General features: G+C 62.1%; 2 protein-coding genes across 8 annotated transcripts; both read left to right on the top strand.

Annotated features, from left to right (window-relative positions):
- Positions 1–5,368: 5,368 nt before the first annotated feature.
- Positions 5,369–14,059, top strand: LOC111558755. Of its 7 annotated transcripts, none has more exons than XR_006593188.1 (5): positions 5,369–8,442; positions 8,630–9,153; positions 9,286–9,432; positions 9,888–10,350; positions 11,055–14,059. XR_006593188.1 is itself a non-coding variant. In XM_045051039.1 (4 exons), the coding sequence occupies exons 1-2, from the start codon at positions 8,579–8,581 to the stop codon at positions 9,665–9,667; spliced, it is 957 nt and encodes a 318-aa protein (XP_044906974.1). In that variant the 5' UTR covers positions 8,575–8,578; the 3' UTR covers positions 9,668–10,350; positions 11,055–11,136; positions 11,527–14,059. The 7 variants fall into 7 exon arrangements, 2 of the variants coding, with proteins under 2 accessions (XP_044906974.1, XP_044906973.1); XR_006593187.1 differs by having other exon boundaries at positions 5,369–7,847; positions 8,325–8,442; positions 9,286–10,350; XR_006593185.1 differs by having other exon boundaries at positions 5,369–6,597; positions 7,072–8,442; positions 9,286–10,350.
- A 4,070-nt stretch (positions 14,060–18,129) lies between these two features.
- On the top strand, positions 18,130–21,047 carry DUSP9 (dual specificity phosphatase 9). Its single transcript, XM_004001006.5, has 3 exons — positions 18,130–18,619; positions 19,916–20,365; positions 20,669–21,047. The coding sequence occupies exons 1-3, from the start codon at positions 18,130–18,132 to the stop codon at positions 20,992–20,994; spliced, it is 1,266 nt and encodes a 421-aa protein (XP_004001055.2). The 3' UTR covers positions 20,995–21,047.
- The last annotated feature ends 1,831 nt before the right edge of the window (positions 21,048–22,878 follow it).

Here is a 22,878-nt window from a genome sequence, read left to right on the forward strand (position 1 = left end):
GGACCCCGTTTCAATGTCAACTATGAACCATCACTGCTCATGAAATCTGGGTCTGTCTTGGAGGTGGAATAGGCAGAGATGTCTTTGTGGAACTTCAAGTTTTATTTTCAAAGCCCCCCATCCCCGGGCGCCCGGGTGGCTCACTCGGTTGAACTTCTGACTCTTGTTTTCAGCTCAGGTCATGATCCAAGGGTCATGGGATTGAGCCCCACATGGGGCTCCATGCTGAGTGTGGAGCCTGTTCGGGATTCTCTCCCTCTCTCTGTGTCCCTCTCCCCCACTCATGCTCTGTGTCTGTCTCTTAAAAAAATTTAAAAAAAATCATCCCCATCCATGCCTCTGCCATGTTACAGTTCCAAGCAGATGGGAATGCCCACCTGCTTTTCCATAGAGAGGGGCACAGGGGAGTGCAGGCTGCCCTTCCTTTCCCTTAATCTGCGTCCAATAGAGCCAAGGGCAGCAAAACTACCTCCTGTGAACTGAGTTTCCTTTCCTTCCAAGACGCTCTGCCGCTGCTGGTCCCCCTACAATGTGAAAACTACAACTGGTTAAAAAAAAAATTTTTTTTTCATAAAAAATCAAAAAATTCAGTTCAACAACAACACAGACTTATCGCGGTAAAGGGTCGTCCCACCAAAAAGACACAGCACCCCTAAATGTATATGCCCCAAAGAACAAAGCTTCTAAATACGTGAGCAAAAACTGGTGGCACCGCACAGAAAAATAGACACAACCACAGCATCCCTCTCCCAACGATCAACAAGACAACTAAAGAGAAAATCAGTCAAGGGGTGCCTGGGCAGCTTGGTTGAACATCCGCCTCTGGCTCAGGTCATGATCTCATGGTTCATGGGTTCGAGCCCCACGTCAGGCTCTGTGCTGACAGCTCGGAGTCTGGAGCCTGCTTCAGATTCGGTGTCTCCCTCTCTCTCTCTGCCCTCCCCCACTCATGCTCTGTCTCTGTTTCTGTCTCTCTCTCAAAGATAAGTAAACATTAGAAAATAATAATGAAAATCATTAAAATTAAAAAAAAATTAAAAAGAGAAAACCAGTAAGGATCTAGAAGAACCCCAAAACACCAGCCACAAACAAGATCTAATGCACAGGTACAGAACATTCTACCCAACAACAGCAGACATCCATTTTGTATAAGTGCCCACGGGCTACATACCAACATAGACCATGTCCTAAGCCGTGAAGCAAATGTCAGCAAATTGAAAACAACTGGAATCACACAGAGTGTGTTCTCCGGTCACAACAGAATCAAACTAGAAATCAGTAACAGAAAGCTAACAGAAAAATCTCCAGACTCTAGGAAATCTGAAGAAAAATTTTTGAATATACTGAAATGAATGAAAATAAAACTACAGCACAGCAAAATTTGTGATATGTAGCTAAGGCAATACTGAGGTGGGACATTTAAAGCCAAAAATAAAGATCGAGGGGCTCCTGGGTGGCTCAGTCGGTTGAACGTCTGACTTGGGTCATGATCTCAGAGTTCATGGGTTCGAGTCCTGTATCAGGCTCTGTGCTGACAGCTCAGAGCCTGGAGCCTGCTTTGGATTCTGTGTCCCTCTCTCACTGTGCCCCTCCCTCACTCATGCTCTGTCTCTCTCTTTCTCTCAGAAATGAATAAATGTTCAAAAAAATTTTTTCAAAAAAGGGTGCCTGGATGGCTTAGTCAGTTAAGCGTCTAACTTCGGCTCAGGTCATGATCTCACGCTTTGTGGGTTTGAGGCCCACGTCGGGCTCTGTGCCGGCAGCTCAGAGCCTGGAACCTGCTTCGGATTCTGTGTCTCCCTCTCTTTCTGCCTCTCCCCTGCTCACACTCTGTCTCTGTCTCTCTCTCAAAAATAAAATAAACATTTTTTTAAAAAATTTTAAGTAAAAAAAAGAAAGATCAACTGTTTCTCTCCCTAAAAAGACTCCAGTCAGGCCCAAAGCTTCAGAAATATACGCTTTGGGGGTGGCTCAGTCGGTTGGGCATCCGACTTCAGCTCAGGTCATGATCTCGCGGTCCGTGAGTTCGAGCCCCGCCTTGGGCTCTGTGCTGACAGCTCAAAGCCTGGAGCCTGTTTCAGATTCTATGTTTCACTCTCTCTCTCTGACTCTCCCCTGTTCATGCCCTCTGTCTGTCTCAAAAATAAATAAACGTTAAAAAAAAGAAAGAAATATACACTTTGTCCCCACCCCACCCTGACACACACACACTTTAAAATAAAGTTAAAATATGACTCTATCAGGAAGCTGTGAGACTTTAGATGTCTTACATTTTACTGAATCTAGATTTTTTTTTAATGTTTATGTACTTTTGAGAGAGAGAGAGAGAGAGAGCGTGAGCAGGGGAGGGACAGAGAGAGAGGGACACACCAAATCGGCAGCAGGCTCCAAACTCCGAGCTGTCAGCACAGAGCCCGATACAGGGCTCGAACCCACGAACCGTGAGATCATGACCTGAGCTGAAGTCAGATGCTCCACCGACTGAGCCACTCAGGCGCCCCTACTGAATATGGACTCAAAATCAGAAGAGTGGCATCGAGCCTTGCCTGGGTCTACCTCATATGGGTATTTTAGCATTAAATGATACAACAGATGAGGAGACATTTTGCAAGTAGAAAAGCCATAACAAAGGACCACAAACTGAGGGGCTTAAACCACCACACGTTAATTGTGTCCCAGGTCTGGAGACCCGAAGTCTGGGCTCAAGGGGTCAGCAAGGGCGTGCTCCTTCTGAAGGTGCTAGGGAACGATCTGGTGCCGGTGTCTTCCTAGCTGCCGCAGGCATGCCCGTGACCTTCGGTGTTTCTTGCTCTGTACAGCTGTGCCTCCCTCCCTCTTTACGCGGAGTTCTCCTATCTGTGTCTGGGGCCAAAGGTCCCCTTTTCGTAAGGATCCCAGTCATACTGGATTACAGGCCCACTCCACTGTGGTATGACCACACCGTTATTACCTCTGCAACAACCCTATTTCCAAACAAGGTCACATTCACAGGTACGGGAGTTTAGGGATTGACCATATGAATTAGGGACTAGTGGGACACAATTCCACCCATGAGGAGCCCTGTATTAATGTTATATTAGAACATTTTAGCCGTTTGGATCACCGTTGGCTACAGCTTATGCGATCCAATTAAATCATAAGAAATAGGTCTACACACATATAAATACGAATATACATATACATACGAGTGTGTGCATGTGTGAGTGTGTGTGTGTCTCAACCTTGGCAGACTCCCCGCCACTCTGCCCGTATGGCTCGGGAGGTGTATTTACGTCCCCTGAAGGTTTGTGCACACCCACGCGTGGACGCCATGTGACTGTCCTGGTTCTGAGTCCGTGCTACCACAGCATTACTAATAACGCGCGTTCCAGCACCACCAGAGGGACCAGCAGGTGCACCCAGGCTCGTCCCTGAGCTCGCTGTGCACACAGCCCCGTTCCAAACGCACCCCTGACTGCCGCCCTGGGTCCCCGCAGCCCCGGGAGTTGGCCGGGCTCTTGGCACACGTTTCCGGGCCCATCTAGTGAGGCTCTGTACAGTCGCACGGACACCCCAGCCCTGGTCCGTCACAGAGGGTGAGCCGCTGGTTTCCCAGCTCCCAGATGACAAGCGCTCACGTGAGACTTCCGTTTCTGCAGTAACAAGACTTGCGGCTGCCTGGTCACAAAACCAGTAGCACAGGTGTCCTGGGGACCACCGGTGGGCCCGCCCGGCAGCTCGGCCTCCTCCCGCCCTGCCCGCCTTTCCCCCTCAGCACGTGTCCGGCAAACACACGCTCAGCCTTCCGGCCAGAAACAGACAATGACAGAAGCAGCCACAGGGCCTGGGCCGGCTGCCTGCAGCCGAGGGGCAGAGGGAGAAGGCCGGTGCGGGAGCCAAAGCCATCCAACGGTGCCTGCAGACTGTGGGGCGCACCAGGGATTCAGAAGCCGGTGCTTTGGGCCGGTGCCAGGGGGTCTCTCAGAAGCAGGTCTGGTCCTCGATCCTTTCCGTCCTCCAGTGAGCCAGCCCGGAGCCAGACACGGAATGGGGTGTTGCGAGGGTCTATGTGGGGCGTCACGGCCACCCCAACTCGACCACATTCATTCAGGAGACGTTTGTGGAGGGGAGCCCTGTGGTGCATGAGATGTGAGCAGGGTGACCCCTGAGGGAGGCGCTCCCAGCTGTGGGGCCAAGGAGGAGGCAGAGAACACCCTGCGTGCTAGGACGTGGAGCTAAGCGGCAGCCCAGTGAGGGTAAGTCCCAGGCCGAGTTCGGACCTGGGAGGTGCCGAGAGGGACCGAGGGCTGGTGTGAAGGCAGGAGGACCCGTCTCACGGTGGGACCGCTGGACGGTGACAACAAGGTGGTGTCTGAGTCTCCCCCTCGGCGCACCCCACACCACAGCCCATCGGCCAGGAGCCAGGGGCCGCGGGAAGGAGGGAACAGATGGGGTGGCGGCCGCCCTCGAGGGGCCCGTGCCCGTGCCCCACGCTCCGGTCCCGCTGCCGGCGCGGGGCCACTCAGGTATGAGCCTCCCTCTGACCGCGGGGGTCACCCCACCCAGGGGGCAGCACTCGCGGACCCCAGTAGCCCGAGGAGCCCAGACTGCCCTGTCCCTGGACCCAGTGCACCCCTCCCGCGCCTGTGGCTCCAAAGCAAGACGGGAAATTTGGCCCCGAGGTCTTCCAGGAAGAGCAGAGCTGAAGCCCGTTGAGGGGACGCGGGAGTCAGGGAAGGTCCCCTGGACCGGGCGGGGCGGGAGGAGGCACGAACGTGGCCCGGGAGGCACGTGCCCAGGCCGCTCGCCATCCTATGCGCCCAGGGCGCCGAGCGCGTTCCGTAGGGCTGGTCGACGTGACTGGGTCACGTCCCGGGCCGCCATCGAGGGGTCCCGGCGATCACCTCGTCAAGCCGAAGGTGTCTGCTCCCGCGCCTCGACCCGCGTTCAGGGTTTGTGCCAAAACGGCAGCGCGTGGGGATTCCCAGGATGGGGACGGTGAAGGGACCCACAGTGTTCCCAAGCCAGTGAGGGGGAACCCTGACTGCGGTGGCTCTTTCCAATACTCCTTCCTCCGGGGCAAGCCAGAGACGCGACTCCCAAAGAAAAGCAAAAAGACCAAAGCCCCGTCGTCTGCGTCCCCGGCAGCCAGGGTGGGGGCGGCCCGCGGTGATCCCCACATCTCCCTGTCCCCTCCTGGGTTGCCAGCTTTGCTTCTCTGTTTCTTCTTCTTCTTTTTTTAATGTTTATTTATTTATTTATTTTGAGAGGGAACGAGAGAGAGGATCCCAAGCAGGCTCCACTCTGCCAGTGCAGAGCCCGGTGTGGGGCTGGAACTCACAAACTGTGACATCATGACCTGAGCTAAAATCAGTGGTCGGAGGCTAAACCGACTGAGTCCCCCAGGCGCCCTGGTTCTTCTGTTTCTTAATTAGGAGGCTCTGGGGCTCCTGTTGAAGTCATGTGGCCACTCCAGCCAAGCTCTTGGAGTCACCTGCTCCTGGAGTCCACGCACAGTGCCCGAGCCCCATCTCAGAGCCATGCCGGGTACAGAGCACTGGAGACAACTACCACCGTGATGGGACCCCTCTCCTCCAAACATTCTCTCGACTCAGGAGGTGGCTCCTTGGCCACAGACCACAGTGGTCCAGGGCTGGGAGAACACAGATGGCCTGGGCCAGGTGGTCCCAGCGAAGACAGAACGCCCCCGCCGGGCAGATGGGGACCTACGGGCAGTGCGCGTGGCAGGTGAAGTCTCTGGGGGATGGCAGGATGGCGGCAATGTATCTTGCCCGTGGGCCAGACACGAATCGGGGACACAGGGCATGACATAGTGGGCGGCAGGGTGGACCCACATAACATAGGTCCACCCGGAACCTCAGAACGTGAGCTTATTTAGAATAAGGCACAGGGACCTGCCTCCTTAGTGCAGGAGGCAGTGCTCAGTCTCAGAGGATGAGGCAAAGCCACCCAAGACGTCCTGGTGCATTCTGGCCACCACCAGTAGTGAACTGGGGGCTAGGGAAGCCCATGGGCTGTGTCATGTGCACATTGTCCTCGAGGCCACTCGGGCCCACTGGCGCTGGAGGAGGGGACAATTGTTGCACCTGCCACACAGGGGCTGGGTGGGAGAATGGAGCCTAGAGGCTTCTGAGAGTGAGGAGAGGGCAGAGCCCGACCAGGGACAAGGGGTGATGCACCTGCGAGCTCTTTAAGTGGTGAAGTCATCAGAAACTGTGAGGGGCGGTGGAGCGAGAGGGAGTGGAGACAGTGAGTCCCCTGTGGGGTCGTGGGGAAGTCAGGCGGCCGGGGCCAGTTGCCAGTTGGAACTGTGGGTGTGGCCCCCAAGAGACACTGATGTCACAGTCATCACCCAGGAGAGGAGCTGAGGTCATGGGCAGGAACACGTAGGGCAGAATGGGGGCTGTGGAGCTTGGGAGAGATGGCCGGAACGGTGTGGAGAAGACCGGGAGCGGGGGACAGAGGATGGGGTGACGAAGAGCAAGACCGAAGAAGGCAGCTGAGCATGCAGCACGCGGGGCAGAGGCCAGGGGCCCAGGAGACGGGGCTCCTGAGGGACAGGAAGGGGACTCCGCCTCCTCCAAGCTTGGATGCCAGGTGACTGGAGCCACGGCTGCTGGCGGCTTTGACCGGGGAAGGGCCGGAAGTCCAGGCAGCTCTCGCCTGACCCGTCGGAAAGGGCTTGATGATGTGGGTGGCAAAGGTGCCTGCCGGGAGGGACAGGCCGGAGCTGGGCTCCAGGAGACGTACTGGTCAGGAGTGGCCACCGGGAGCTGTGGGAAGGAGGCTGGCCAGGAGCAAGTAGACGTACAGGCTGACAGTGCATGTCCGAGTGTAGACGGGGCCACCAGAGAAGCAGTGACGAGCAGAGGCTCAGCTGGGCCATTCTGAGGATGAGGGCTGGCGTGGCGGGGAAGAGGCCGTGAGCCCAGAGTCGGGGCCCCAAGAGTGGACCTGTAACCAGGCACTGAGGGCTGAGGAGGAAAACCTTGGAGGCCCTGGACTCTGACGGGAGGGTGGTCGCGTCATGTCCAGGAGCCGCACTCTCGGTGCCTTGTTTTTTCTCTGAAGTAGGCTTCACAGTCGGCAGAGGCCAACACGGGGCTTGAACTGACAACTGGGGACCGCGGTCTTGGGAAGCAAAGTGATGCCCGCTGGCCTGGAGCTCTGGGAGGTGGAGGGGGGGCAGAAGGAGCAGCCCCCACAGGCCAGAGGTCAGAGGAGAGCCGGGCCGCGGGAGTGTCTGCATTCTGAAGGCATGGACGCATGGATGTCATGGGAGGATCTTGAGGGCTGGTGAGGGGCTTGGGCAGAGGTGGGGCTGGTGCCGGGGGTGCCAGGGGCCAGCGCTGGCCGCGGGTGCACAGGGGCGGGAGCCATGGGGGAAGGGTAGGCTCGGCTAAGAAGCATACGGCATTCTGGGCACCACAGGTCCCCCTTCCTGAAGACAACTTCTGGATAATTCTATCCCTCGCAATCCACAGAGCCTGTCTGGGCAGGCCACGGTGGATGGGGCTGCCACCGGGAGCGGAGCACAGGAAGTTCGCTCTGACGATTGGGAAGTCCTCCTAGGCTTATATCCTTGGGGACCCGATCCTCGACACCCCTGTTCTCCTCTGTGGCTACAGAGAACAGGCAGTTCGAGCCAGGAGTGCCCCAGGGAGGCCGAGGCCACCGTCACAGTCCCTGTGGCTCCGGCCAGCTCTGCAACGGCAGGTCCCGAGAGCTGTCTTCCAGGTTGACGCAGCGGGTCCGGGGTTAGGCTGGTGGTTGCCGACAGCGGCCCCAGAGCGGGGGTCCACTGAAGAGACGCTTGCACTGCTGGAAGGCTCAGGCCACTGCTCCAGGTTGGTGACGGCAGAGGCAAACGGGACCCCAGAGCAGCCGGGGCTGAACCCTGACTCCCAGAGCCCCCACGGTCCCCATCCTTTCTCCCTGTGGTGGTGACACATTGCTGGCAACGGGGTAGGGAGGAGAGGGCCGGGCTGGCAGCTTGCGCCCACTGGGCATCGCGGCTGAGGTCCTTCTGTGCGCCCCTGCGGGAGGCGGCCGGCACGGAGCGCACGCAGACTCTTTGCACCGCGGAAGCACACAGTGACAGACGGCGATGGCTCTGAGGCTGTTACTCTAGCCTCCGCGGGCCTGCAAGGGGCTCAGGGACGCATCACAGTGCCCCACCCAGAGGGTCGCCGTGCGGGGCCGGGCCGTGTGCCTGCCGGACTCTGAGCGCGAGGCCTGGGCCATCCCCTTCCCGCCTCTCCGTGGATATGAACCATCCCTCCGGCGTCCTGGCCCTCCCCTCCCTCTCCTTCCCCCTCTCGCAGCCCAGGGACCAGCCCCGAGGGGCGGTGGTCACATGGCACCACACCTTCACACTCTCCTCTCCGCTGGGCGCTTGCAGGATGCAAATCAGTCACCAATGTGGGAAGCAGGTACTGCGGGGTAAGAGCTGCTCTCTAAATTTAGACAGGAAAAATCCCCATAGAACTGGCAGAAATATCCCGAGCCTTCCTTGTGGCGAACCTCTCAAGCAGGAAAGTGGGGAGGGGGCAGCGAGAGCCGGGGGGCTGTGTGGGGGATGGGGGCAGGGCCAAGAAAGGGTGATAGAGGCAAAGGCCCTCATCTACAGGCCCGTCTTTGTCACCCTGGAGCCACAGCCTCGGGCTCTACCCTGGCGGGGCTGGCCTGGATTCAACGGTCCTACCAGGCCCTCTCCGCAGTCGGTTCTCTGCCAATTCGGACCGCGCGGACACCTCTCCAGGGTCCCTCTGCAACCGAGAGCTGCCTCCTTCCTTGCTCTGGCCAGGTAGCTGGCCATATTCCGCCCCTTCCAGCCAAGAATGACTGGGACCAGACCCAAGCCCCCAGGGCCCAAGTGGTCCCCTCTATGGAGGCTGCAGCCTGGCCGGGGTCCTCGTCCTCGTCTCTCCAAGGAGAGGAGCAGAGCAGTGCTCGGTGCCCCCTGACCCCAGAGCGGCACCTGACCCGGCCAGCGGGGTGTCCGGCCTTGGTCTGGGTGCAAGGAGCCAACAGGGCCCAGCCTGGGCCCTGCGGTGTTGAGAGGGGACGCGGGGGACACAGCGGAGAAGCAGCCAGACTTTGTTCTCAATCCCGTGACGGAAGGGGGCAGACCCCTGAGGAGCACGGTCGCAGGTGGGGACACACAGCACCCTCACGAACCCCTTCCCCACCCCCACAGACATCTGAGCCAGGGCAAAGGGTCAGAATGAGCAGCAGCCTGGGCCTGGCCTCACTTCCTGTTCTGTATATTATCTTCTTTCCCAGGATGAGATGCTCCAACTCGAGAGGCACGTTCCGGTCAGGACGTGGAGACACGCAGCCGGAAAGGCGGGTGGGCCGCTCAGAGACCTTCCGAAGCTCAGCCGGTGGACGGGGGTCTACAGCAGGGGAGCAACTCCCTGCAGGCTCTGGGTACCCCCAATCTCCCCGGCCATTCTGGCTCCCCTCTCTTCTGCCCCATTCAGCCCTCAAGTTGCCTGGGACAAGCCAGGAAGCCACCTGCTTCTGTCTCCTCCCCTTCCGTAGCATGGGGGCTGGAGGGGCTGCCCGCCCTCCCTCCTCTTCCCCACTCACCTCCCTTTGCCCATCCAGCCGATGGGTGTGGGCGTCCGGCTCTCTCCCGGTAAAAGGATTATATCATCTGTAATGTATATCCAGACACGCGCACTGCTTCTCGGGAGGACAAGACAAGGAGAGGGAGCCCACACAGCTGGCCGGAGGGGGCTTATAACCGGGTTATTGAACCTGAACCTGAGCCCTCCCAGAATGGGGGTGTTAATGGCTCCCGAGGTCACGGCCCCTCAGAAATCAATCGCTGCGCACTTCTCCTGTCCCTCCTCTCATGTCGCTCCCTCCTGTCACCTCAGCTGCAAGTGCAGACCCCGGGATGTGCATTTGGTTTAAAATGTCTGGACCTGGCCCTGTTGGGAGCCGCCACAGGCAAGTGGGGTGCTCCAGAACAGGGTCTAGGATGCTCCTGAAGGCATGGCAGCCGGTAGCACGACGCGCCTAGAAGATGCTGGCTACAGCACCTCACGTGGGGGGAGGGGCAGGGCGAACCGCGGCACCCAGCCGTGGAGTGACCGAGTGACAGTGATGGTGGCCTGGGGGCTGGGAGCGGGGTGGGCGGTGTCACAGGGGCTAACGGCTTCGGGTAGCACCCCGTGGGTGCCCAGAAATAAAGCCTCAGGTGTGGTGTGCCCACGTGCCAGGGCGCCCCAGACGGGAGCAGGATCTCCGTGCCAGGCCCACGGGAGGTAGGGCCTCTCCTCAAACTTTGCTTGCCTGGAAAGCGGCCCGGAATCGGGACCTGGAAAACGGGCTTAACAGGTACGGCTGTCTTCGCCCGAGGCCCAGAGCAGCAGAGCTGCGGTGTGCCTCGGGGTTCTGGTGGCAAAGGGGGCGGGGGTGCTGAGGACAGAGAGTCTTGGGGGCTGCCCGGCAACTCGGCTGAGATTCCGGTCCTGTCGGGAACGGACAGGAGTGAGCATGCGGGCTGGGCGGCTTTGGAGAGGGAGGCCCAGCTGTGTCTTCAGAACAACCTCGGTTCCAACACAATTGGCCTGGTACTCAAGTCCTCTTCTAGAAGGATTCGCATTTTATTCCTCAACAGGGTATACAGTCAGGCCTCGCTCGCTAAGTCCCCGGCCTGGTCTGGCCATTTCTGCCTTCTCCTCTTCCAGCACTGGGTGGGCCTCGTTGCCTGGAGAGCAGAGGCCCCGTGGCAGGGCTGGGGTGGGAGCTCTGCAGGGGTGGGGGACAGCAGCATTCGATCCAAATGTTCCTCCTCCAGCCTGTTGGGCCCTGAGTCACTTAAGCATGGCATGGGGGTGGGGAGGTGGGGACTGGTTATCCAACCTTTCCAGAAAGTCCTCTGAGTCAGCTCACCAAGTCTTTGCCCGGGGGGGGGGGGGGGGGGGGGGGGGCTGACTGAGTGCCTTGGGCCGGGGCAGGGCCCTGGGTGGGGGGGCAGGGGGGCAGCGTTGGGGGCAGGAAACAGAGCCTTATCTTTTGTGGTCTCCGTGTGTTTTCAGCACATGCGGCCGGTCGGAGAAGCACAGGGTCGGAGCGGCAGGGCCCCCCCATCCCGCACAGCCTGGTTTGCTCACCTGTCAGGTGCTGTTATGGCCTTTTGGCTCCACACTGGCCCCCGGAGCCCTGACGCCGAAGGGGAGAAGAAAGTGCCAGCCTGGCTCTGGGGTTCCCTGGGCCTGCCTGCCGGATGCACCTTCCAGGAGATACAACCTCGGAAGGCCCAGGGGCCAGAGCAGGGGGTGGGCTGGGAGAGTGAGCGTCCCGCTGAGGCTGGAAGGGGTCAAAGGGCAAGGCGGGTCTGCCAGAGCGGCAGCAGCTGGGCTCTGCTCGCCCCGTCTCATGGGTCCAAACTGCAGTGAGGCCAGTCCCAGAGGGCCCTGGGAGACCATGAGGTCCTCCCCTCCCCCCAGCTGTACACATGAGGAAACTGAGGCACCAGAGACAAAGCTGCCCCTCTCCTCTCTTTTCCAGGAAATGACTCAGGGGAATTCAGCAGTGCTGCAGACAGGAGCCAGGCAGCCAGGCCTCCCTTGGCTGCCCCCTCATCCATGGAGCTGCTGGCATCCCAGCCCTGCCCGCCTCCCTCTCGATGTCGCCCCAGCCTGGCCTCGCCTCGCCTCACTCTGATCTCCCTGAGCAGAGGCACGGGAGACCCTGCCAGAAGCTGGTCTACAGCAGCCCACAGCAATCGTGCCGCTTTTCAGCATCCCTTGTGCCCCATTCCAGGGGGGGCCAACTCACCCATGACTCACGTGGGAGCCCCTCTATGCTCCTCCCCGCCTCCTCCTCCCCACAGCAGCGAGCGGGGCAGAGAATCCACTGAGTGTCCTTGTTCACACTCAGTTGGGGCTTCTGAACCCGGTGGGGCTCCACCGCCATGTCGCCGTGTGACACCAGGAAACCAGTGCCTCAGTTTCCCTAGCCAGATCCCCTCTGACTCCCAGACTGGCGTAAGGACAAAATGAGGTCCTCGATGGAGATGCTTATGGCCTTTGGTGCCGAAGAAAGCAAAGTGGGCCTGGTGACAAGGCCCCCTCTCAGGCCCTCCCCCAGCGTCCTGGCTCCACCCCTTCCAGGCACTGAGGCTCAAACGCTATCATTATTAGCCAGAATCTGATACACAAGAAAGGGAGAAGACAGTGCGGAGGGACCTGGGAGCTGGGGGCGGGAGGGGGGGTTATTTGTAGTAGTCAGACGGACCTCATGCCCTCTCCCGCGTGGCAGTAGGAGGTGGCCCCAGGGGCCCAGCTGTGCCCGGTCCTCCACGGGCCCCTTCGCTTCCCTCGCTGGAAGCAGAGGCGCCAGCACGGAGTCTTGGGGCAACCCTCCCCCAGCCCAGGTCCAGCCTGGGTCGGGTCTCCCCACCCCACTCCCGCGCCCTGAGCCCGCGGACCCCATGCCGCGAGCCTCCCGCGCAGAGGGTCCGCGGCGGGCAGAGCGGACAGTCTCGCAGGTGGGAGGAAGGCGGGCGGGGGCGGGGGAGGTGGAGGGAGACGCCGGGCAGGCCGCGCGGTCCCTCCCCTCTCCCTCCCTGCGCGCCGCCGGCGACATCGCCCCTCCTGGGCAGGGGGCGGAGAAGACGGCGACGGGAAGGGAGGAGGCGGCGGCGGAGGCGGGATTTGGAGTTTCCCTCCGCAGCGGCGGCGGCGGCGGCGGCGGCCCCTCGGCTTCAGGCGAGGCCGCCGCCTGAGGCTCCGGTGACGCTCGGCGGCAGCGGCGGTGGCGCTTCCCGCCGCCTGGGCTTCGGAAACTTCCCGGCCGCGACGCGCGTAGCCGGCGCTGGAAGCCGAGCGGATCCGGGGTGAGCGGAGGTGAGCGGAGGTGAGCGGAGCACGCGGCTCCCCGGCACCCACCCACCCCACCCCCACCCAGCCCGGCCGCCCCCTCCGACGTGAGCTCCTCCACCCTGCACCCCAAAGTCTTGCCAAAGCGTAGCCCACGGGGCCGACGCACGCGCCCCTGTGAGACCCACTCGATCCTGTCACCGCACACCCCCCGCATCCCGCCCGTGCACCTCCCTGTCCTCTGCACGCGCGCGCATCAACCACGCACCGCAGACCTAGTCCCTGCAGTGAGCACAGCAGCAGCCCCTAGCCCACCAGCCAGCGCTGCCCCCAACTCAGGCTAGCACCCATCCCAGACCCAGTACACACCCAGGCGCGCGCGCGCGCGCGCACGCACACACACACACACACACACACACACACAATCCATCCCTGCCATATCTGCACTAACATAGCTCCCCTCACGGTGCCACCACCATCTCCAACTCCCCATATGCTCATTACAGACACTCCACCCACGTTCCCAGCCCAGAGACACTGCTGCCACCCACCTACCCCTGAGTGAAGCCCCAGAACTAACTCATGCCCCAGCAGCCGGCTCCCCACACCCCACACCGGGCCCATTCCCCAGGCACACACCCCTAGCATCCCCAGCGTGCACGCTCACACACGCCCCAGCACGTACGCACGCCTGCTGGATTTACGCTCCCCGGCCCCATCGCAGATAGCCCCCCACACCCCCAGCACGTCCCCGAGGCCCTCCCACCGCCACCCCTGACACCTGGCACGCGGGCTCTAGAGGCTGCAGCAGTCTTCGCGTCCCTGCCAGGTGCCTCCCTAAACAGACCTTGAGTCTTCCCAGCGACTGGCCTGGGCTCTTCCCTAAGAGATAAAGCAGGCACTTGGGGTGCAAGGTACCATACTTAGATGTGGGCTGGGGGAGGAGGAAGGGAGAGGCGGGCACCGAAATGGAGGCAGCCCATCTGGAACCAAAGGAACGCCAGTTGCCGAACAGGCACGTAGTAGGTCGGCTCCAGGAGGACGGGAGTCCGACACAGCGTGTGTGCCTCTCCGGGTGTGCCGTGAGGGCAGGGCTGGGCGTGCATGTGTGCCTGTGCGTGTCCGTGGTGTGTGTGTGGGGGGGGGTGACCCGCGGGGAGAAACAGCACGACCAGCACCCCCCAGGGCTTCCTCATGCAACAATTGGTTTCATTCATTCACGCCTTCTTTGTTAACAAGCATTTCTTCCGGGAGCGCCGGGCATACGCCAAGCCCTGCGCTGGGGGCTGGGGCCAGCTTGGGGCCCGCTCCTGCCTTGGAGGAACTCCCAGTCCAGCGAGAACACCGACCAGGAAAAGCAGAAAGCCATCCCCGGCGGAAAGTGGATTTGGTGGAAAAGACACTGGATTTGGCAGGAACGCTGTCGCTGGGAGTTGTGCTCCTCCTGGCCATGTGACTGGGCCGCGACAGCCGAAATCCTGCCATTCGGCCCGGAGAGAACCGTGCATTTCGGGGTGAGGGGTGGCGGGCGAGGCGGGGCGCCGCTCTCCAGAGGCTCCGGGAGACCAGAGGGCGCACACGGCGCGCGCGGGGCCTACGGGCCGCCGCGTCCCCGCCGCCTCCGAGGGGCACCGGCCGGGTCGGGCGGAGGCCGGGGACGCCCGGCGGGACCGGGGCGGCAGGCTCAGCTCCCACCCTGCGGCGAGCGCGCCGCCTGGCTCCACCCGCCGTGCGGGCCTCCGCGAGACCGGGCGCACGGCGCTGCCTCCCCCAGCCCAGCACGCTCCCAGCCCGCGGGGCGGGGCCGGCGCCCAGAGCAGGTGCTACGCGGAACCCCGAGTGCGGGCGGGCCGGCCAGGGTCGCTGGGGGCGGGGCGGGGGGGGGGCTTGGCTGCGCTCAGCCCCGCAGTGCGGAGATGGCAACAGGTTCCAGTTTGTCCTGCGGCTGGCGCAGCGGGCGCTGCTGGCGCCGGGCACTGAGTACTCACTTGCGAGATTGAACACGGCCCCTCCTCCTGATCCTTTTCACCCGATGGGTGGGCTTGCCCGCAGCGGTCCAGCGCCAGGCGCGCAGGGGAGCCCCTCGTCAGGCGCTGGGAGCCACAGGCTCCGGCACAGCCCCGCTCCGGGAGAGTTTCTTGGAGCCAAGTTTCCTCTCCCTTCACCGTTGCTGAAGTTGCCTCCTTCCCACGCCCCAGGCCGCCCCCACCCTCCTCTTCCCAGACAGGCTCCCCTCGCCTCCTCCAGGGATCCCTCTCTAGAAAGCATGCCTGGGCACCTCAGGAGCTCCTACCCCTTAAGGGGCCGGCCACCCTCTCTCCAGCCACACTGACTCCCCAGGACAAGGGGGCTGGCCGCCCTGCACCCCTCCACCTCCCTGTCCAGCATTGCCACCGCCCACAACTCGGCCAAGCCAGGCACTCCAGGCGGGCACACTGCAGAAGTCCTTGGCGGTTTCAACCAGGCCTGCCCCAGAGTTCCTTCCCCAGCTGCAGCGGCCCGGAGGGAGCCCCGAGGCTTGAGGCCCAAGTCCAGGTGGCAGCCCACCTCTGCCTCTGGGAGCTAGGATGTGAGGGAAAGCACAGGACAGAAGACAAGAGTCCCTGCCCTGGAGCAGGCGAGACCACGGCGGGGGGGGGGGGCGGGAGGGGGGGGTAGTGCGCGTGGGTCCCGCTCTGGTCGCAGCCTCCGAATCTGCAGCAGCTCCCAGACATTGCAGCGTCAGGGACCTGAGGCCTAGAGCACAGACCAAGGAGGCTACAGGAAGGCTGCTCAGAGGAGGGTGCCTTGGCAGGGCGGGGGGGGGGGGGGGTCTGGAAAAGGAGCAGAATCTGAACAGGCTACAGAGGACGGAGGCCTGGGCTGGGGAGCAGGAGAGCACGGCCCAGCTCCCTAAGACCCCTGGATCCCTGGACTCCCAGAGGCCAGGACACCGTGGGCTGTAGCCAGAGAAGAGTCCCAGGCAGCCCCGCTGGGCCAGGAAGGGAGGAGGGAAGGAGGGGGGACAATGGTGGCCCCTTTGAGGGCCCGGCTCCCAACAACCTGTCCTGTCCCTAGTATTCCTTCCTGAGTTGTCTCATCTTCCTCTATGGCTCTGATGAACAGAGGAGACTTCGTAGGTGGCACTGAACTTAATTATCCGAAACGTCCACCCTCCAATGCTTTTGTGTCCTTCCCGCCTTAGTTGCACATCTTGTGGTGCCCACCCTGTGTGCATAGTTCTGCCTTCTTTTAGTTAGTTCCTCGGGATAGATTCCGAGCAGCGGCCAGAGGGTGTGGATTTCTTCCTAGCTCCGGATGCCTGTTACCAAACTAATTTCCAGAAGGGCCATGCAGATAAGAGCAGCACTGGGTGTATTCACTTTGAGAACATTTTACCAATGTACTAGGTGGGAAGTGTTACCTTGTTTTCCACCGTCACCTTGTTTTGTTTTGTTTTGTTTTGTTTTGTTTTGTTTTGTTTTGTTTGCCTTCCCTCCATACCTGAGGTCGAACCTTCTTCCCCCAAAGGTTGCATTTCTTTCCTCGCACGGTCTTTTCTGGTTCCTTGCACATTTATTGGAGCCTTAACCTTTTGATTAATTTGTATGAGCTTTATCTTACCTGCTGTACATTTTCCTTCAACTCTGGTGTTTGCTTTTGACGGGTTTTAAGCAGGGAAGGGACACTTACCACACCCGCGTTATCGCGTTCAGTCTCCCTATTACTGACCTGTGCGGCTAAGTTGGGAGTGCCGAGCGAGCAGGGACCCTGTGTGTCCTGCCTGTTCATCATCCTGTGTCCATGGAAGGTATGGAGGCCACTGGCCTCTGATGAACAAATGATGTGGAGGCAGGGAGAGAGGGCTTTGGAGGCTGTGACCTGGTCAAGAGTTGGCCAGCGCGAGCCCTCACTGCGGGGAGCAGAGGGCAGAGTACAGGTGTAAGAGATGAATTTAAGTCGAAACTACTTGGCTCTTGACCAGGGAGGAGGCAGAGGGAGAAGCCAGGGATGATTCCTGGGACAGTGACGTGGTTAAGAGCAGAGCACCTCAGTTAGGGACTGGGGACTCAGGGCTCCTGGCTGGCTAAGGCCATGTGTGAGGGAAGCTATGGGGGGGGGGGGGGGCGGGTGCCCAGAAGCTGTCATCTGTCCTCCTAGCCCTTGGGCAGAGTTCTGGGCCAGAAGACAGCAATGGGTTTCTGGTCTGGCTTCCTCCTCCCCTCCATGATTTCAGTGGCATCCCACAGTAGCTCGAGGTGCTGGTTGTGATGAGCCCATTAGAGAGATGGGGTCACTAAAGTCCAGTCAGTGGACGTGATGGTCCAGGGTCAACGAGTGAGTAGGGCTGGGCGGCAGCTTCTGGAGCAGGGGCACTGGGCTCTTATCCCTGTCCCTCCCCCCTGCTTCCAGCTGGGCAGAAGAACTGAGGCTGGTCACCTGCTGGGCCCCTGACCTGCCCTTGGCCTCTGCCCCCGGCCCGGTCCCGCTTCGGTGCGAGCCCCCGCTCAGCGCGCCACTTGGGGTCCCACCCGACTGCTTCGCTGGCACCCGTTGGCTCGCCGGCCCCCCTGAGCCCGCCCCCGCTGCCCCGCCCCTCCAAACAGCAACTCCACGTCCAAAGGCAGCGGCTTCCAAGGTGGAAGCTGGGTCCCGCCGCCAGGAAGCTGCCGGTTGGAGAGCTGCGCGGGACTCAGCGTCCACGTGCGCGCCTGCTTCGCCACCCCGCCCTCTTCCCCGGAGGCCGGGCCCGGGGTCGCCCTACAGGGGGAACCGAGCCCCGCGTCGCGCGCTGGCCTCGGCTCGGACGTCTGCCCGCGGCAGCCCGCCGCGCGATCACGCTCCAGGTCTCTTGCCTCCCGTTTCCTCCTCCCGGGCGCCACCGGGGCCGGGTCAGCTCCGAGGAGGCCAGCTCAGGCCCATCCCTTCGGCGCCACCTCTACTCCCCCGGCCGCCTCTGCCAGCACACACACCCCCAAAGTCGGAAGCTTGAACTTGGGGAGCGATTGCGGGCAGGCCAAGCGAGAGCCGCGGGAAGGGGGTGTGCTGCGGGGTGGCCGTAGCCTCAGGCTGCCCCAGAGGGGGCCGGCCAAGGACCCGCGGCGCTCCGAGGGCCCATCGGACACCCGGCCTTCCTCTCCTGGAGGACCTCTCCCTCCTCCCCTCCAGGAGCCGGCCGCCGCGCCGGGCGTTTTCCTCCTCCGAGGGCTCGAGGCGCCCTTCCGCGCGTCCTCGCCGAGGGAGGGGGCGTGAGAAGAGAAGCGGGCGGTGCTGGGGTGTCCCTGCGGGGCTCTCGGCGCCCGCCTTGGGCATGCGGGGTGGGCTTCACGTCTCGGCCCCTTGGCGGCCGGGCGCGGGGGACGCGAGCTCACGCCGCGCGCCTGCCCCTCTCTCCGCAGCGCCGGCGGGCGGACGGGCCGGGAGCCGCGAGCCCATGGAGGGTCTGGGCCGTTCGTGCCTGTGGCTGCGGCGGGAGCTGTCGCCCCCGCGGCCTCGGCTGCTGCTCCTCGACTGCAGAAGCCGCGAGCTGTACGAGTCGGCGCGCATCGGCGGGGCGCTGAGCGTGGCCCTGCCCGCGCTGCTGCTGCGCCGCCTGCGGCGGGGGGCCCTGTCGGTTCGCGCGCTGCTGCCCGGGCCGCCGCTGCAGCCGCCCCCGCCCGCCCCGGTGCTCCTGTACGACCAGGGCGGGGGCCGGCACCGGCGCGGGGAGGCGGACGCTGACGAGTGGGAGGCCGACTCGGTGCTCGGCACCCTGCTGCAGAAGCTGCGCGAGGAAGGCTACCTGGCATACTACCTCCAGGGTACGTGCGGGCGCTGGCGCGGGGCACCGGCCTGGGAAGGGCCCCGGGCCCCCGGGGGCTCGCAGGGCCACAGCTTCCCGGGGGACGGGGGAGGGGGGGGGTTCCTAATGCATTTGTCCCTGGGCAAGCCCAGCCTTGTTTTACCTAAAGTGGAGCTGAGATCCCCTCTCCCCTGAGAAAGCCCTGGGGCAAGCCCTTCGCCCTGGAGAGCCCCAGTTTCTGAGTCTGGAAAATGGGGAGAATCGGGCTGCCCTGCCCTGCCCTGCCCTGCCCAGCCTTGCCTCAGGGGACGCTCAACAATAGAGTACCAAGTGCGGACTCCCAATCTCCCGGGAGGACGTCACCACCCCCACCCCACCCCCGCAGCTGCTCTCCCGCGGGCAAAGGAGGCAGGGGCACAAGAGGACAAATCCCCGCTCTGCAAAGGCTCCGGAATGGGGAAGGGCGGGGGCGGGGGGGGGGGGGAGAGAGAGAGAGAGAGAAGCAGTGAAGGTAGGAAGAGGCAGAGACCCGTCCCATCATAGCCACGGGCTGGGGGACGGAAAGGGATAGGCCGATACAGGCCTGTTGGCGCCTTGACGAGCCAAACACACACCCAGAGGCCCAGGGTAGGGACAGGGTTCCCAGGAGCCTGCAGAGCCAGCTCCCCACTTCCCCATCAAGGCGGGTCATTGGACTGTTGTCCCTTGCTCCATTCTGAATGCACGGGGACACAGAAACCTATAAAGCGTCAGATGTCCAGGCCCCACACCTAGCCCGGGAAAATAGTTATCCATACACGAAGGAGATGCTCACTTCTTGGGACTTTGAATCGACCCAGGTGGAATGATGTGCTCGCTCTCAGGCTCCTGCCTCTTGGGGTGCTCCTGCTTGAGCTGGATGGGGGAAGCACCCAGGGACAGAACTCACATCTGAACCTTTCCTCTTTTTACAATTTTTAAAAATGTTTATCTATTTTTGAGAGAGGGAGAGAGAGAGAGAGAGAGAGAGAGAGAGGCAGAGCATGAGTAGTGGAGGGGCAGAGAGGAGACGCAGAATCCGTAGCAGGCTCCAGGCTCCGAGCTGTCAGCACAGAGCCCGACGCGGGGCTCGAACTCACGGACCGTGAGATCATGACCAAGCCGAAGTCCTACGCTTAACCGACCAAGCCACCCAGGCGCCCCAGGTTGCTGACTGTTGAGTTCCCTTTGGGGACCTCTGCAAGCCCCCTCAGGTGTCGGAGTTGTATCCCCAGCCAGGGGTGCTTGGCTGCCCAGGTGGCCGAATCGACAGGACGGTCCTCCTCTCCCCTCCCAGGTGGCTTCAGCAGATTCCAGGCAGAGTGCCCCCACCTGTGTGAGACCAGCCTCAGCAGCCGGGGTGGCCCAAGCACAGCCCCAGTGCCCAGCCCAGTGGTGGGGCTGGGCGGCCTGTGCCTGGGCTCGGACTACTCTGATGCGGAATCCGAGCCTGACCGCGACTCCATGAGCTGTGGCCTGGATTCGGAGGGTGCCACGCCGCCCCCAGGGGGGCTGCTGCCATCCTTCCCTGTCCAGATCCTGCCCAACCTCTACCTGGGCAGTGCCCGGGATTCGGCCAACGTGGAGAGCTTGGCCAAGCTGGGCATCCGCTACATCCTCAACGTCACCCCCAACCTGCCTAACGTCTTCGAGAAGAACGGCGAGTTTCACTACAAACAGATCCCCATCTCCGACCACTGGAGCCAGAACCTGTCCCAGTTCTTTCCTGAGGCCATCGCGTTCATTGGTGAGTCTGCTCGGCCCCCCTCTGCCCCCCTGCCCCCTGCCCCCCCAGGCCTGGGTCCTGGCCTCTCTCACTCCCCATGAGGGCCCCATGATGCACTTGGCTGCCGTCCGCAGAGCCCAAAACCGGAGCGGCGCTTCTGGGGGCGGGCAGTGCCGGCACCAGCTCCCGGAGGCCACCAGCGAAAGCCCCTGGACTCCTCAGGCAGGACAGGGCTCCCAGGCCAAACCGGCCAGAGCCACTCGGTTCCAAGACGGCGGAGCGGGGCCCACAGGTCACACTGACCCCCACTCTGCCCCCATCTAGATGAGGCCTTGTCGCAGAACTGCGGGGTGCTCGTTCACTGCCTGGCAGGCGTCAGCCGCTCTGTCACCGTCACTGTGGCCTACCTCATGCAGAAGCGCCACCTCTCACTCAACGATGCCTACGACCTGGTCAAGAGGAAGAAGTCTAACATCTCACCCAACTTCAACTTCATGGGGCAGCTGCTAGACTTCGAGCGGAGCCTGCGGCTGGAGGAGAGGCGCGCCCGTGAACGCAGCAGCGGGGGGCAGGAGTCGGCCGCCTCCGACCCACCGTCCTTCTTCACCACCCCCACCAGCGACGGTGTCTTTGAGCTGGACCCCACATAGGGCGCCGTTCCACCCCCCCATGGGTGCCCCTGACCACCCATGTGCGGGGGTGGGGCGGGGGGGAGCTGGGGGGAGGCAGAAGAGGGAGGCAGCGAGTTGGGGAGGGGGGAGAGCATAATACCTCATGGGAGGGCTGTGGGGAAGAGGCTGGAGCCAGGAGCCCCTCCAGGGTGGCCTCGGGGAGAGACCTGTCCTACCCACTTGAACCATCCACGGGAGTCCTATTAAATGTGCCTATAAGCAGGGCCCGGGGCCACCAGCCTGACCCGCACCGCTTTCGGGGCGGAATCACGCTCCAGAACCTGCCTCTTCTGCGACTGTTACTTTTTTCTCTCGGGGGGGGGGGGGGTAGGGTTGGGGGGATTCCCATTCCAAGGGACCATTCCAAGCGGCTGCCTATTCCTGGGCCTTGAGCCTTCCGGTGGCTTCCCCCTTCAGAAGGGCGGGCCCCTGCGCTGGCCACCTCATGTGCTGCAGGGGCCCGCTCCCAGTCCGTCCCTGTCCCCCGACGGCTGTTTACGGGGAGGGTTCACCACCGGTGTAGTCACCTCCCCGCTTCTCTGCCCAGGATTCGGGCCTCTCGGGGCTGAGGCTTGGAGGTGCACCGGCCGCCCAGCGTCCATGCGGACAGCCCCTCTCGGGGCGGCTCCTTGCCGGGCGCCACAGGGGAGGGCGCTGGCCCGGGAGCTGCTGAGCGGGTTCCTGGCCACACATCTGGCGCCCTGTTTATCCACTTGACGTTTGAAAAGATGCTTTTTTTCCCTCTTCCCCCAGATGTCTTAACGGGATCACTGGAGCTCTTTGTGACTGAGGGTGGTCGAACCACGGCCAGAGGAGATGGGGGTCTCAGAGCAAGAGCTGGGGGCGGGGAAGGGGAAGAAGAAGGCCTGAATTTTGCTGCGGCGGGCCCCACATAGGCACGGTTGGTTTGGGGGGGCGGGGAAGGGGCCAAGCGGCATATACAGAGTCATTCATTGCAGTCCACGCCCTTCGTGGGCGGCGCGCACGCGCGTCCGCGTGTCAGCGCTCACACACGCACACCAGCCTGCTTACACACCCGGCCCGGCCACCTCACCCCAGGGAATCTGCACCACAGTTGCTTTCTTTAATTGTTCTTGAATAAACAGTTTATGTAAGATACTGAACAGAGAGAGCTGCTTCCAGAGCACCCCGGAGGGTTTGGGGGAAGGTGGGGAAGGAGGCGGCATAAGGGGGTGGTAGTGCCGAGCTGTGTGCTGCGCTGGTCGGGGACTTGAGCGCCACCCCACCCCCATGGCACTATTTCCCATCCCGCGCCCACTCGGCCAGGTGGCCCAACCTCCGGCCGAGCTGCCCATTCGCTCGTGACCCGTCGAGCCTCGGCTCTGGGCCACACGCGCTAGGGACTGGGACTCAGCAACAGCGAGCCAAAGATGACTGCCAGTCAGAGCCGACTTCCCGGAGGCGGGGCGGGGGGGCACTAAACAACAGACCCCAATGGGGCTGGGTGTCTGGAGCTGTGGACAGGGCAAGGGGGCGTAGTGGAGACTTCATGAACAGTGCGGACCATGTGTCCAGAGAAACCCTCCTGCACCAGAGCCCCTAAAACCGTTTGAATGAACGGCCGAGCTGCTGGGAAAATAAGAGGAAGGCTCCAAGGTCAGAAACAATGAGGGTCCTTGAGTCCAGAGGAGTGAGACAGCTCCTGGGTTAGCTCCTGTCCCAGGGGCATCTACACCCAGGAAACAGGAGCCCAGGCCACCCTCCTCCTCGCACACCCTCTCTCTATGGCTATCCGGACGCCACCCATGGGAGCCAGGAGGTGATGCCTGGGCCCCCATATAAAGCCAGTACTCTTGAAGGGCAATGCTGTCAATATGCATGCTTCGCAGGATACCAGCCCCC

This window comes from Felis catus, chromosome X (assembly GCF_018350175.1).
Source record: "Felis catus isolate Fca126 chromosome X, F.catus_Fca126_mat1.0, whole genome shotgun sequence".
In the NCBI taxonomy this organism is placed as follows: Eukaryota; Metazoa; Chordata; class Mammalia; order Carnivora; family Felidae; genus Felis; species Felis catus.

Excerpts from the sequence above, each read along its gene's own strand:
- LOC111558755 (XM_045051038.1), top strand. The coding sequence starts at position 8,579 with ATGGGGGCAGGGCCAAGAAAGGGTGATAGAGGCAAAGGCCCTCATCTA. Across the intron at positions 9,154-9,285 it reads CCTGAGGAGCACGGTCGCAG|GATGAGATGCTCCAACTCGA; the intron begins GTGGGGACACAC and ends CTTCTTTCCCAG.
- DUSP9 (XM_004001006.5), top strand. The coding sequence starts at position 18,130 with ATGCGGGGTGGGCTTCACGTCTCGGCCCCTTGGCGGCCGGGCGCGGGG. Across the intron at positions 18,620-19,915 it reads CCTGGCATACTACCTCCAGG|GTGGCTTCAGCAGATTCCAG; the intron begins GTACGTGCGGGC and ends CTCCCCTCCCAG. Across the intron at positions 20,366-20,668 it reads TGAGGCCATCGCGTTCATTG|ATGAGGCCTTGTCGCAGAAC; the intron begins GTGAGTCTGCTC and ends GCCCCCATCTAG.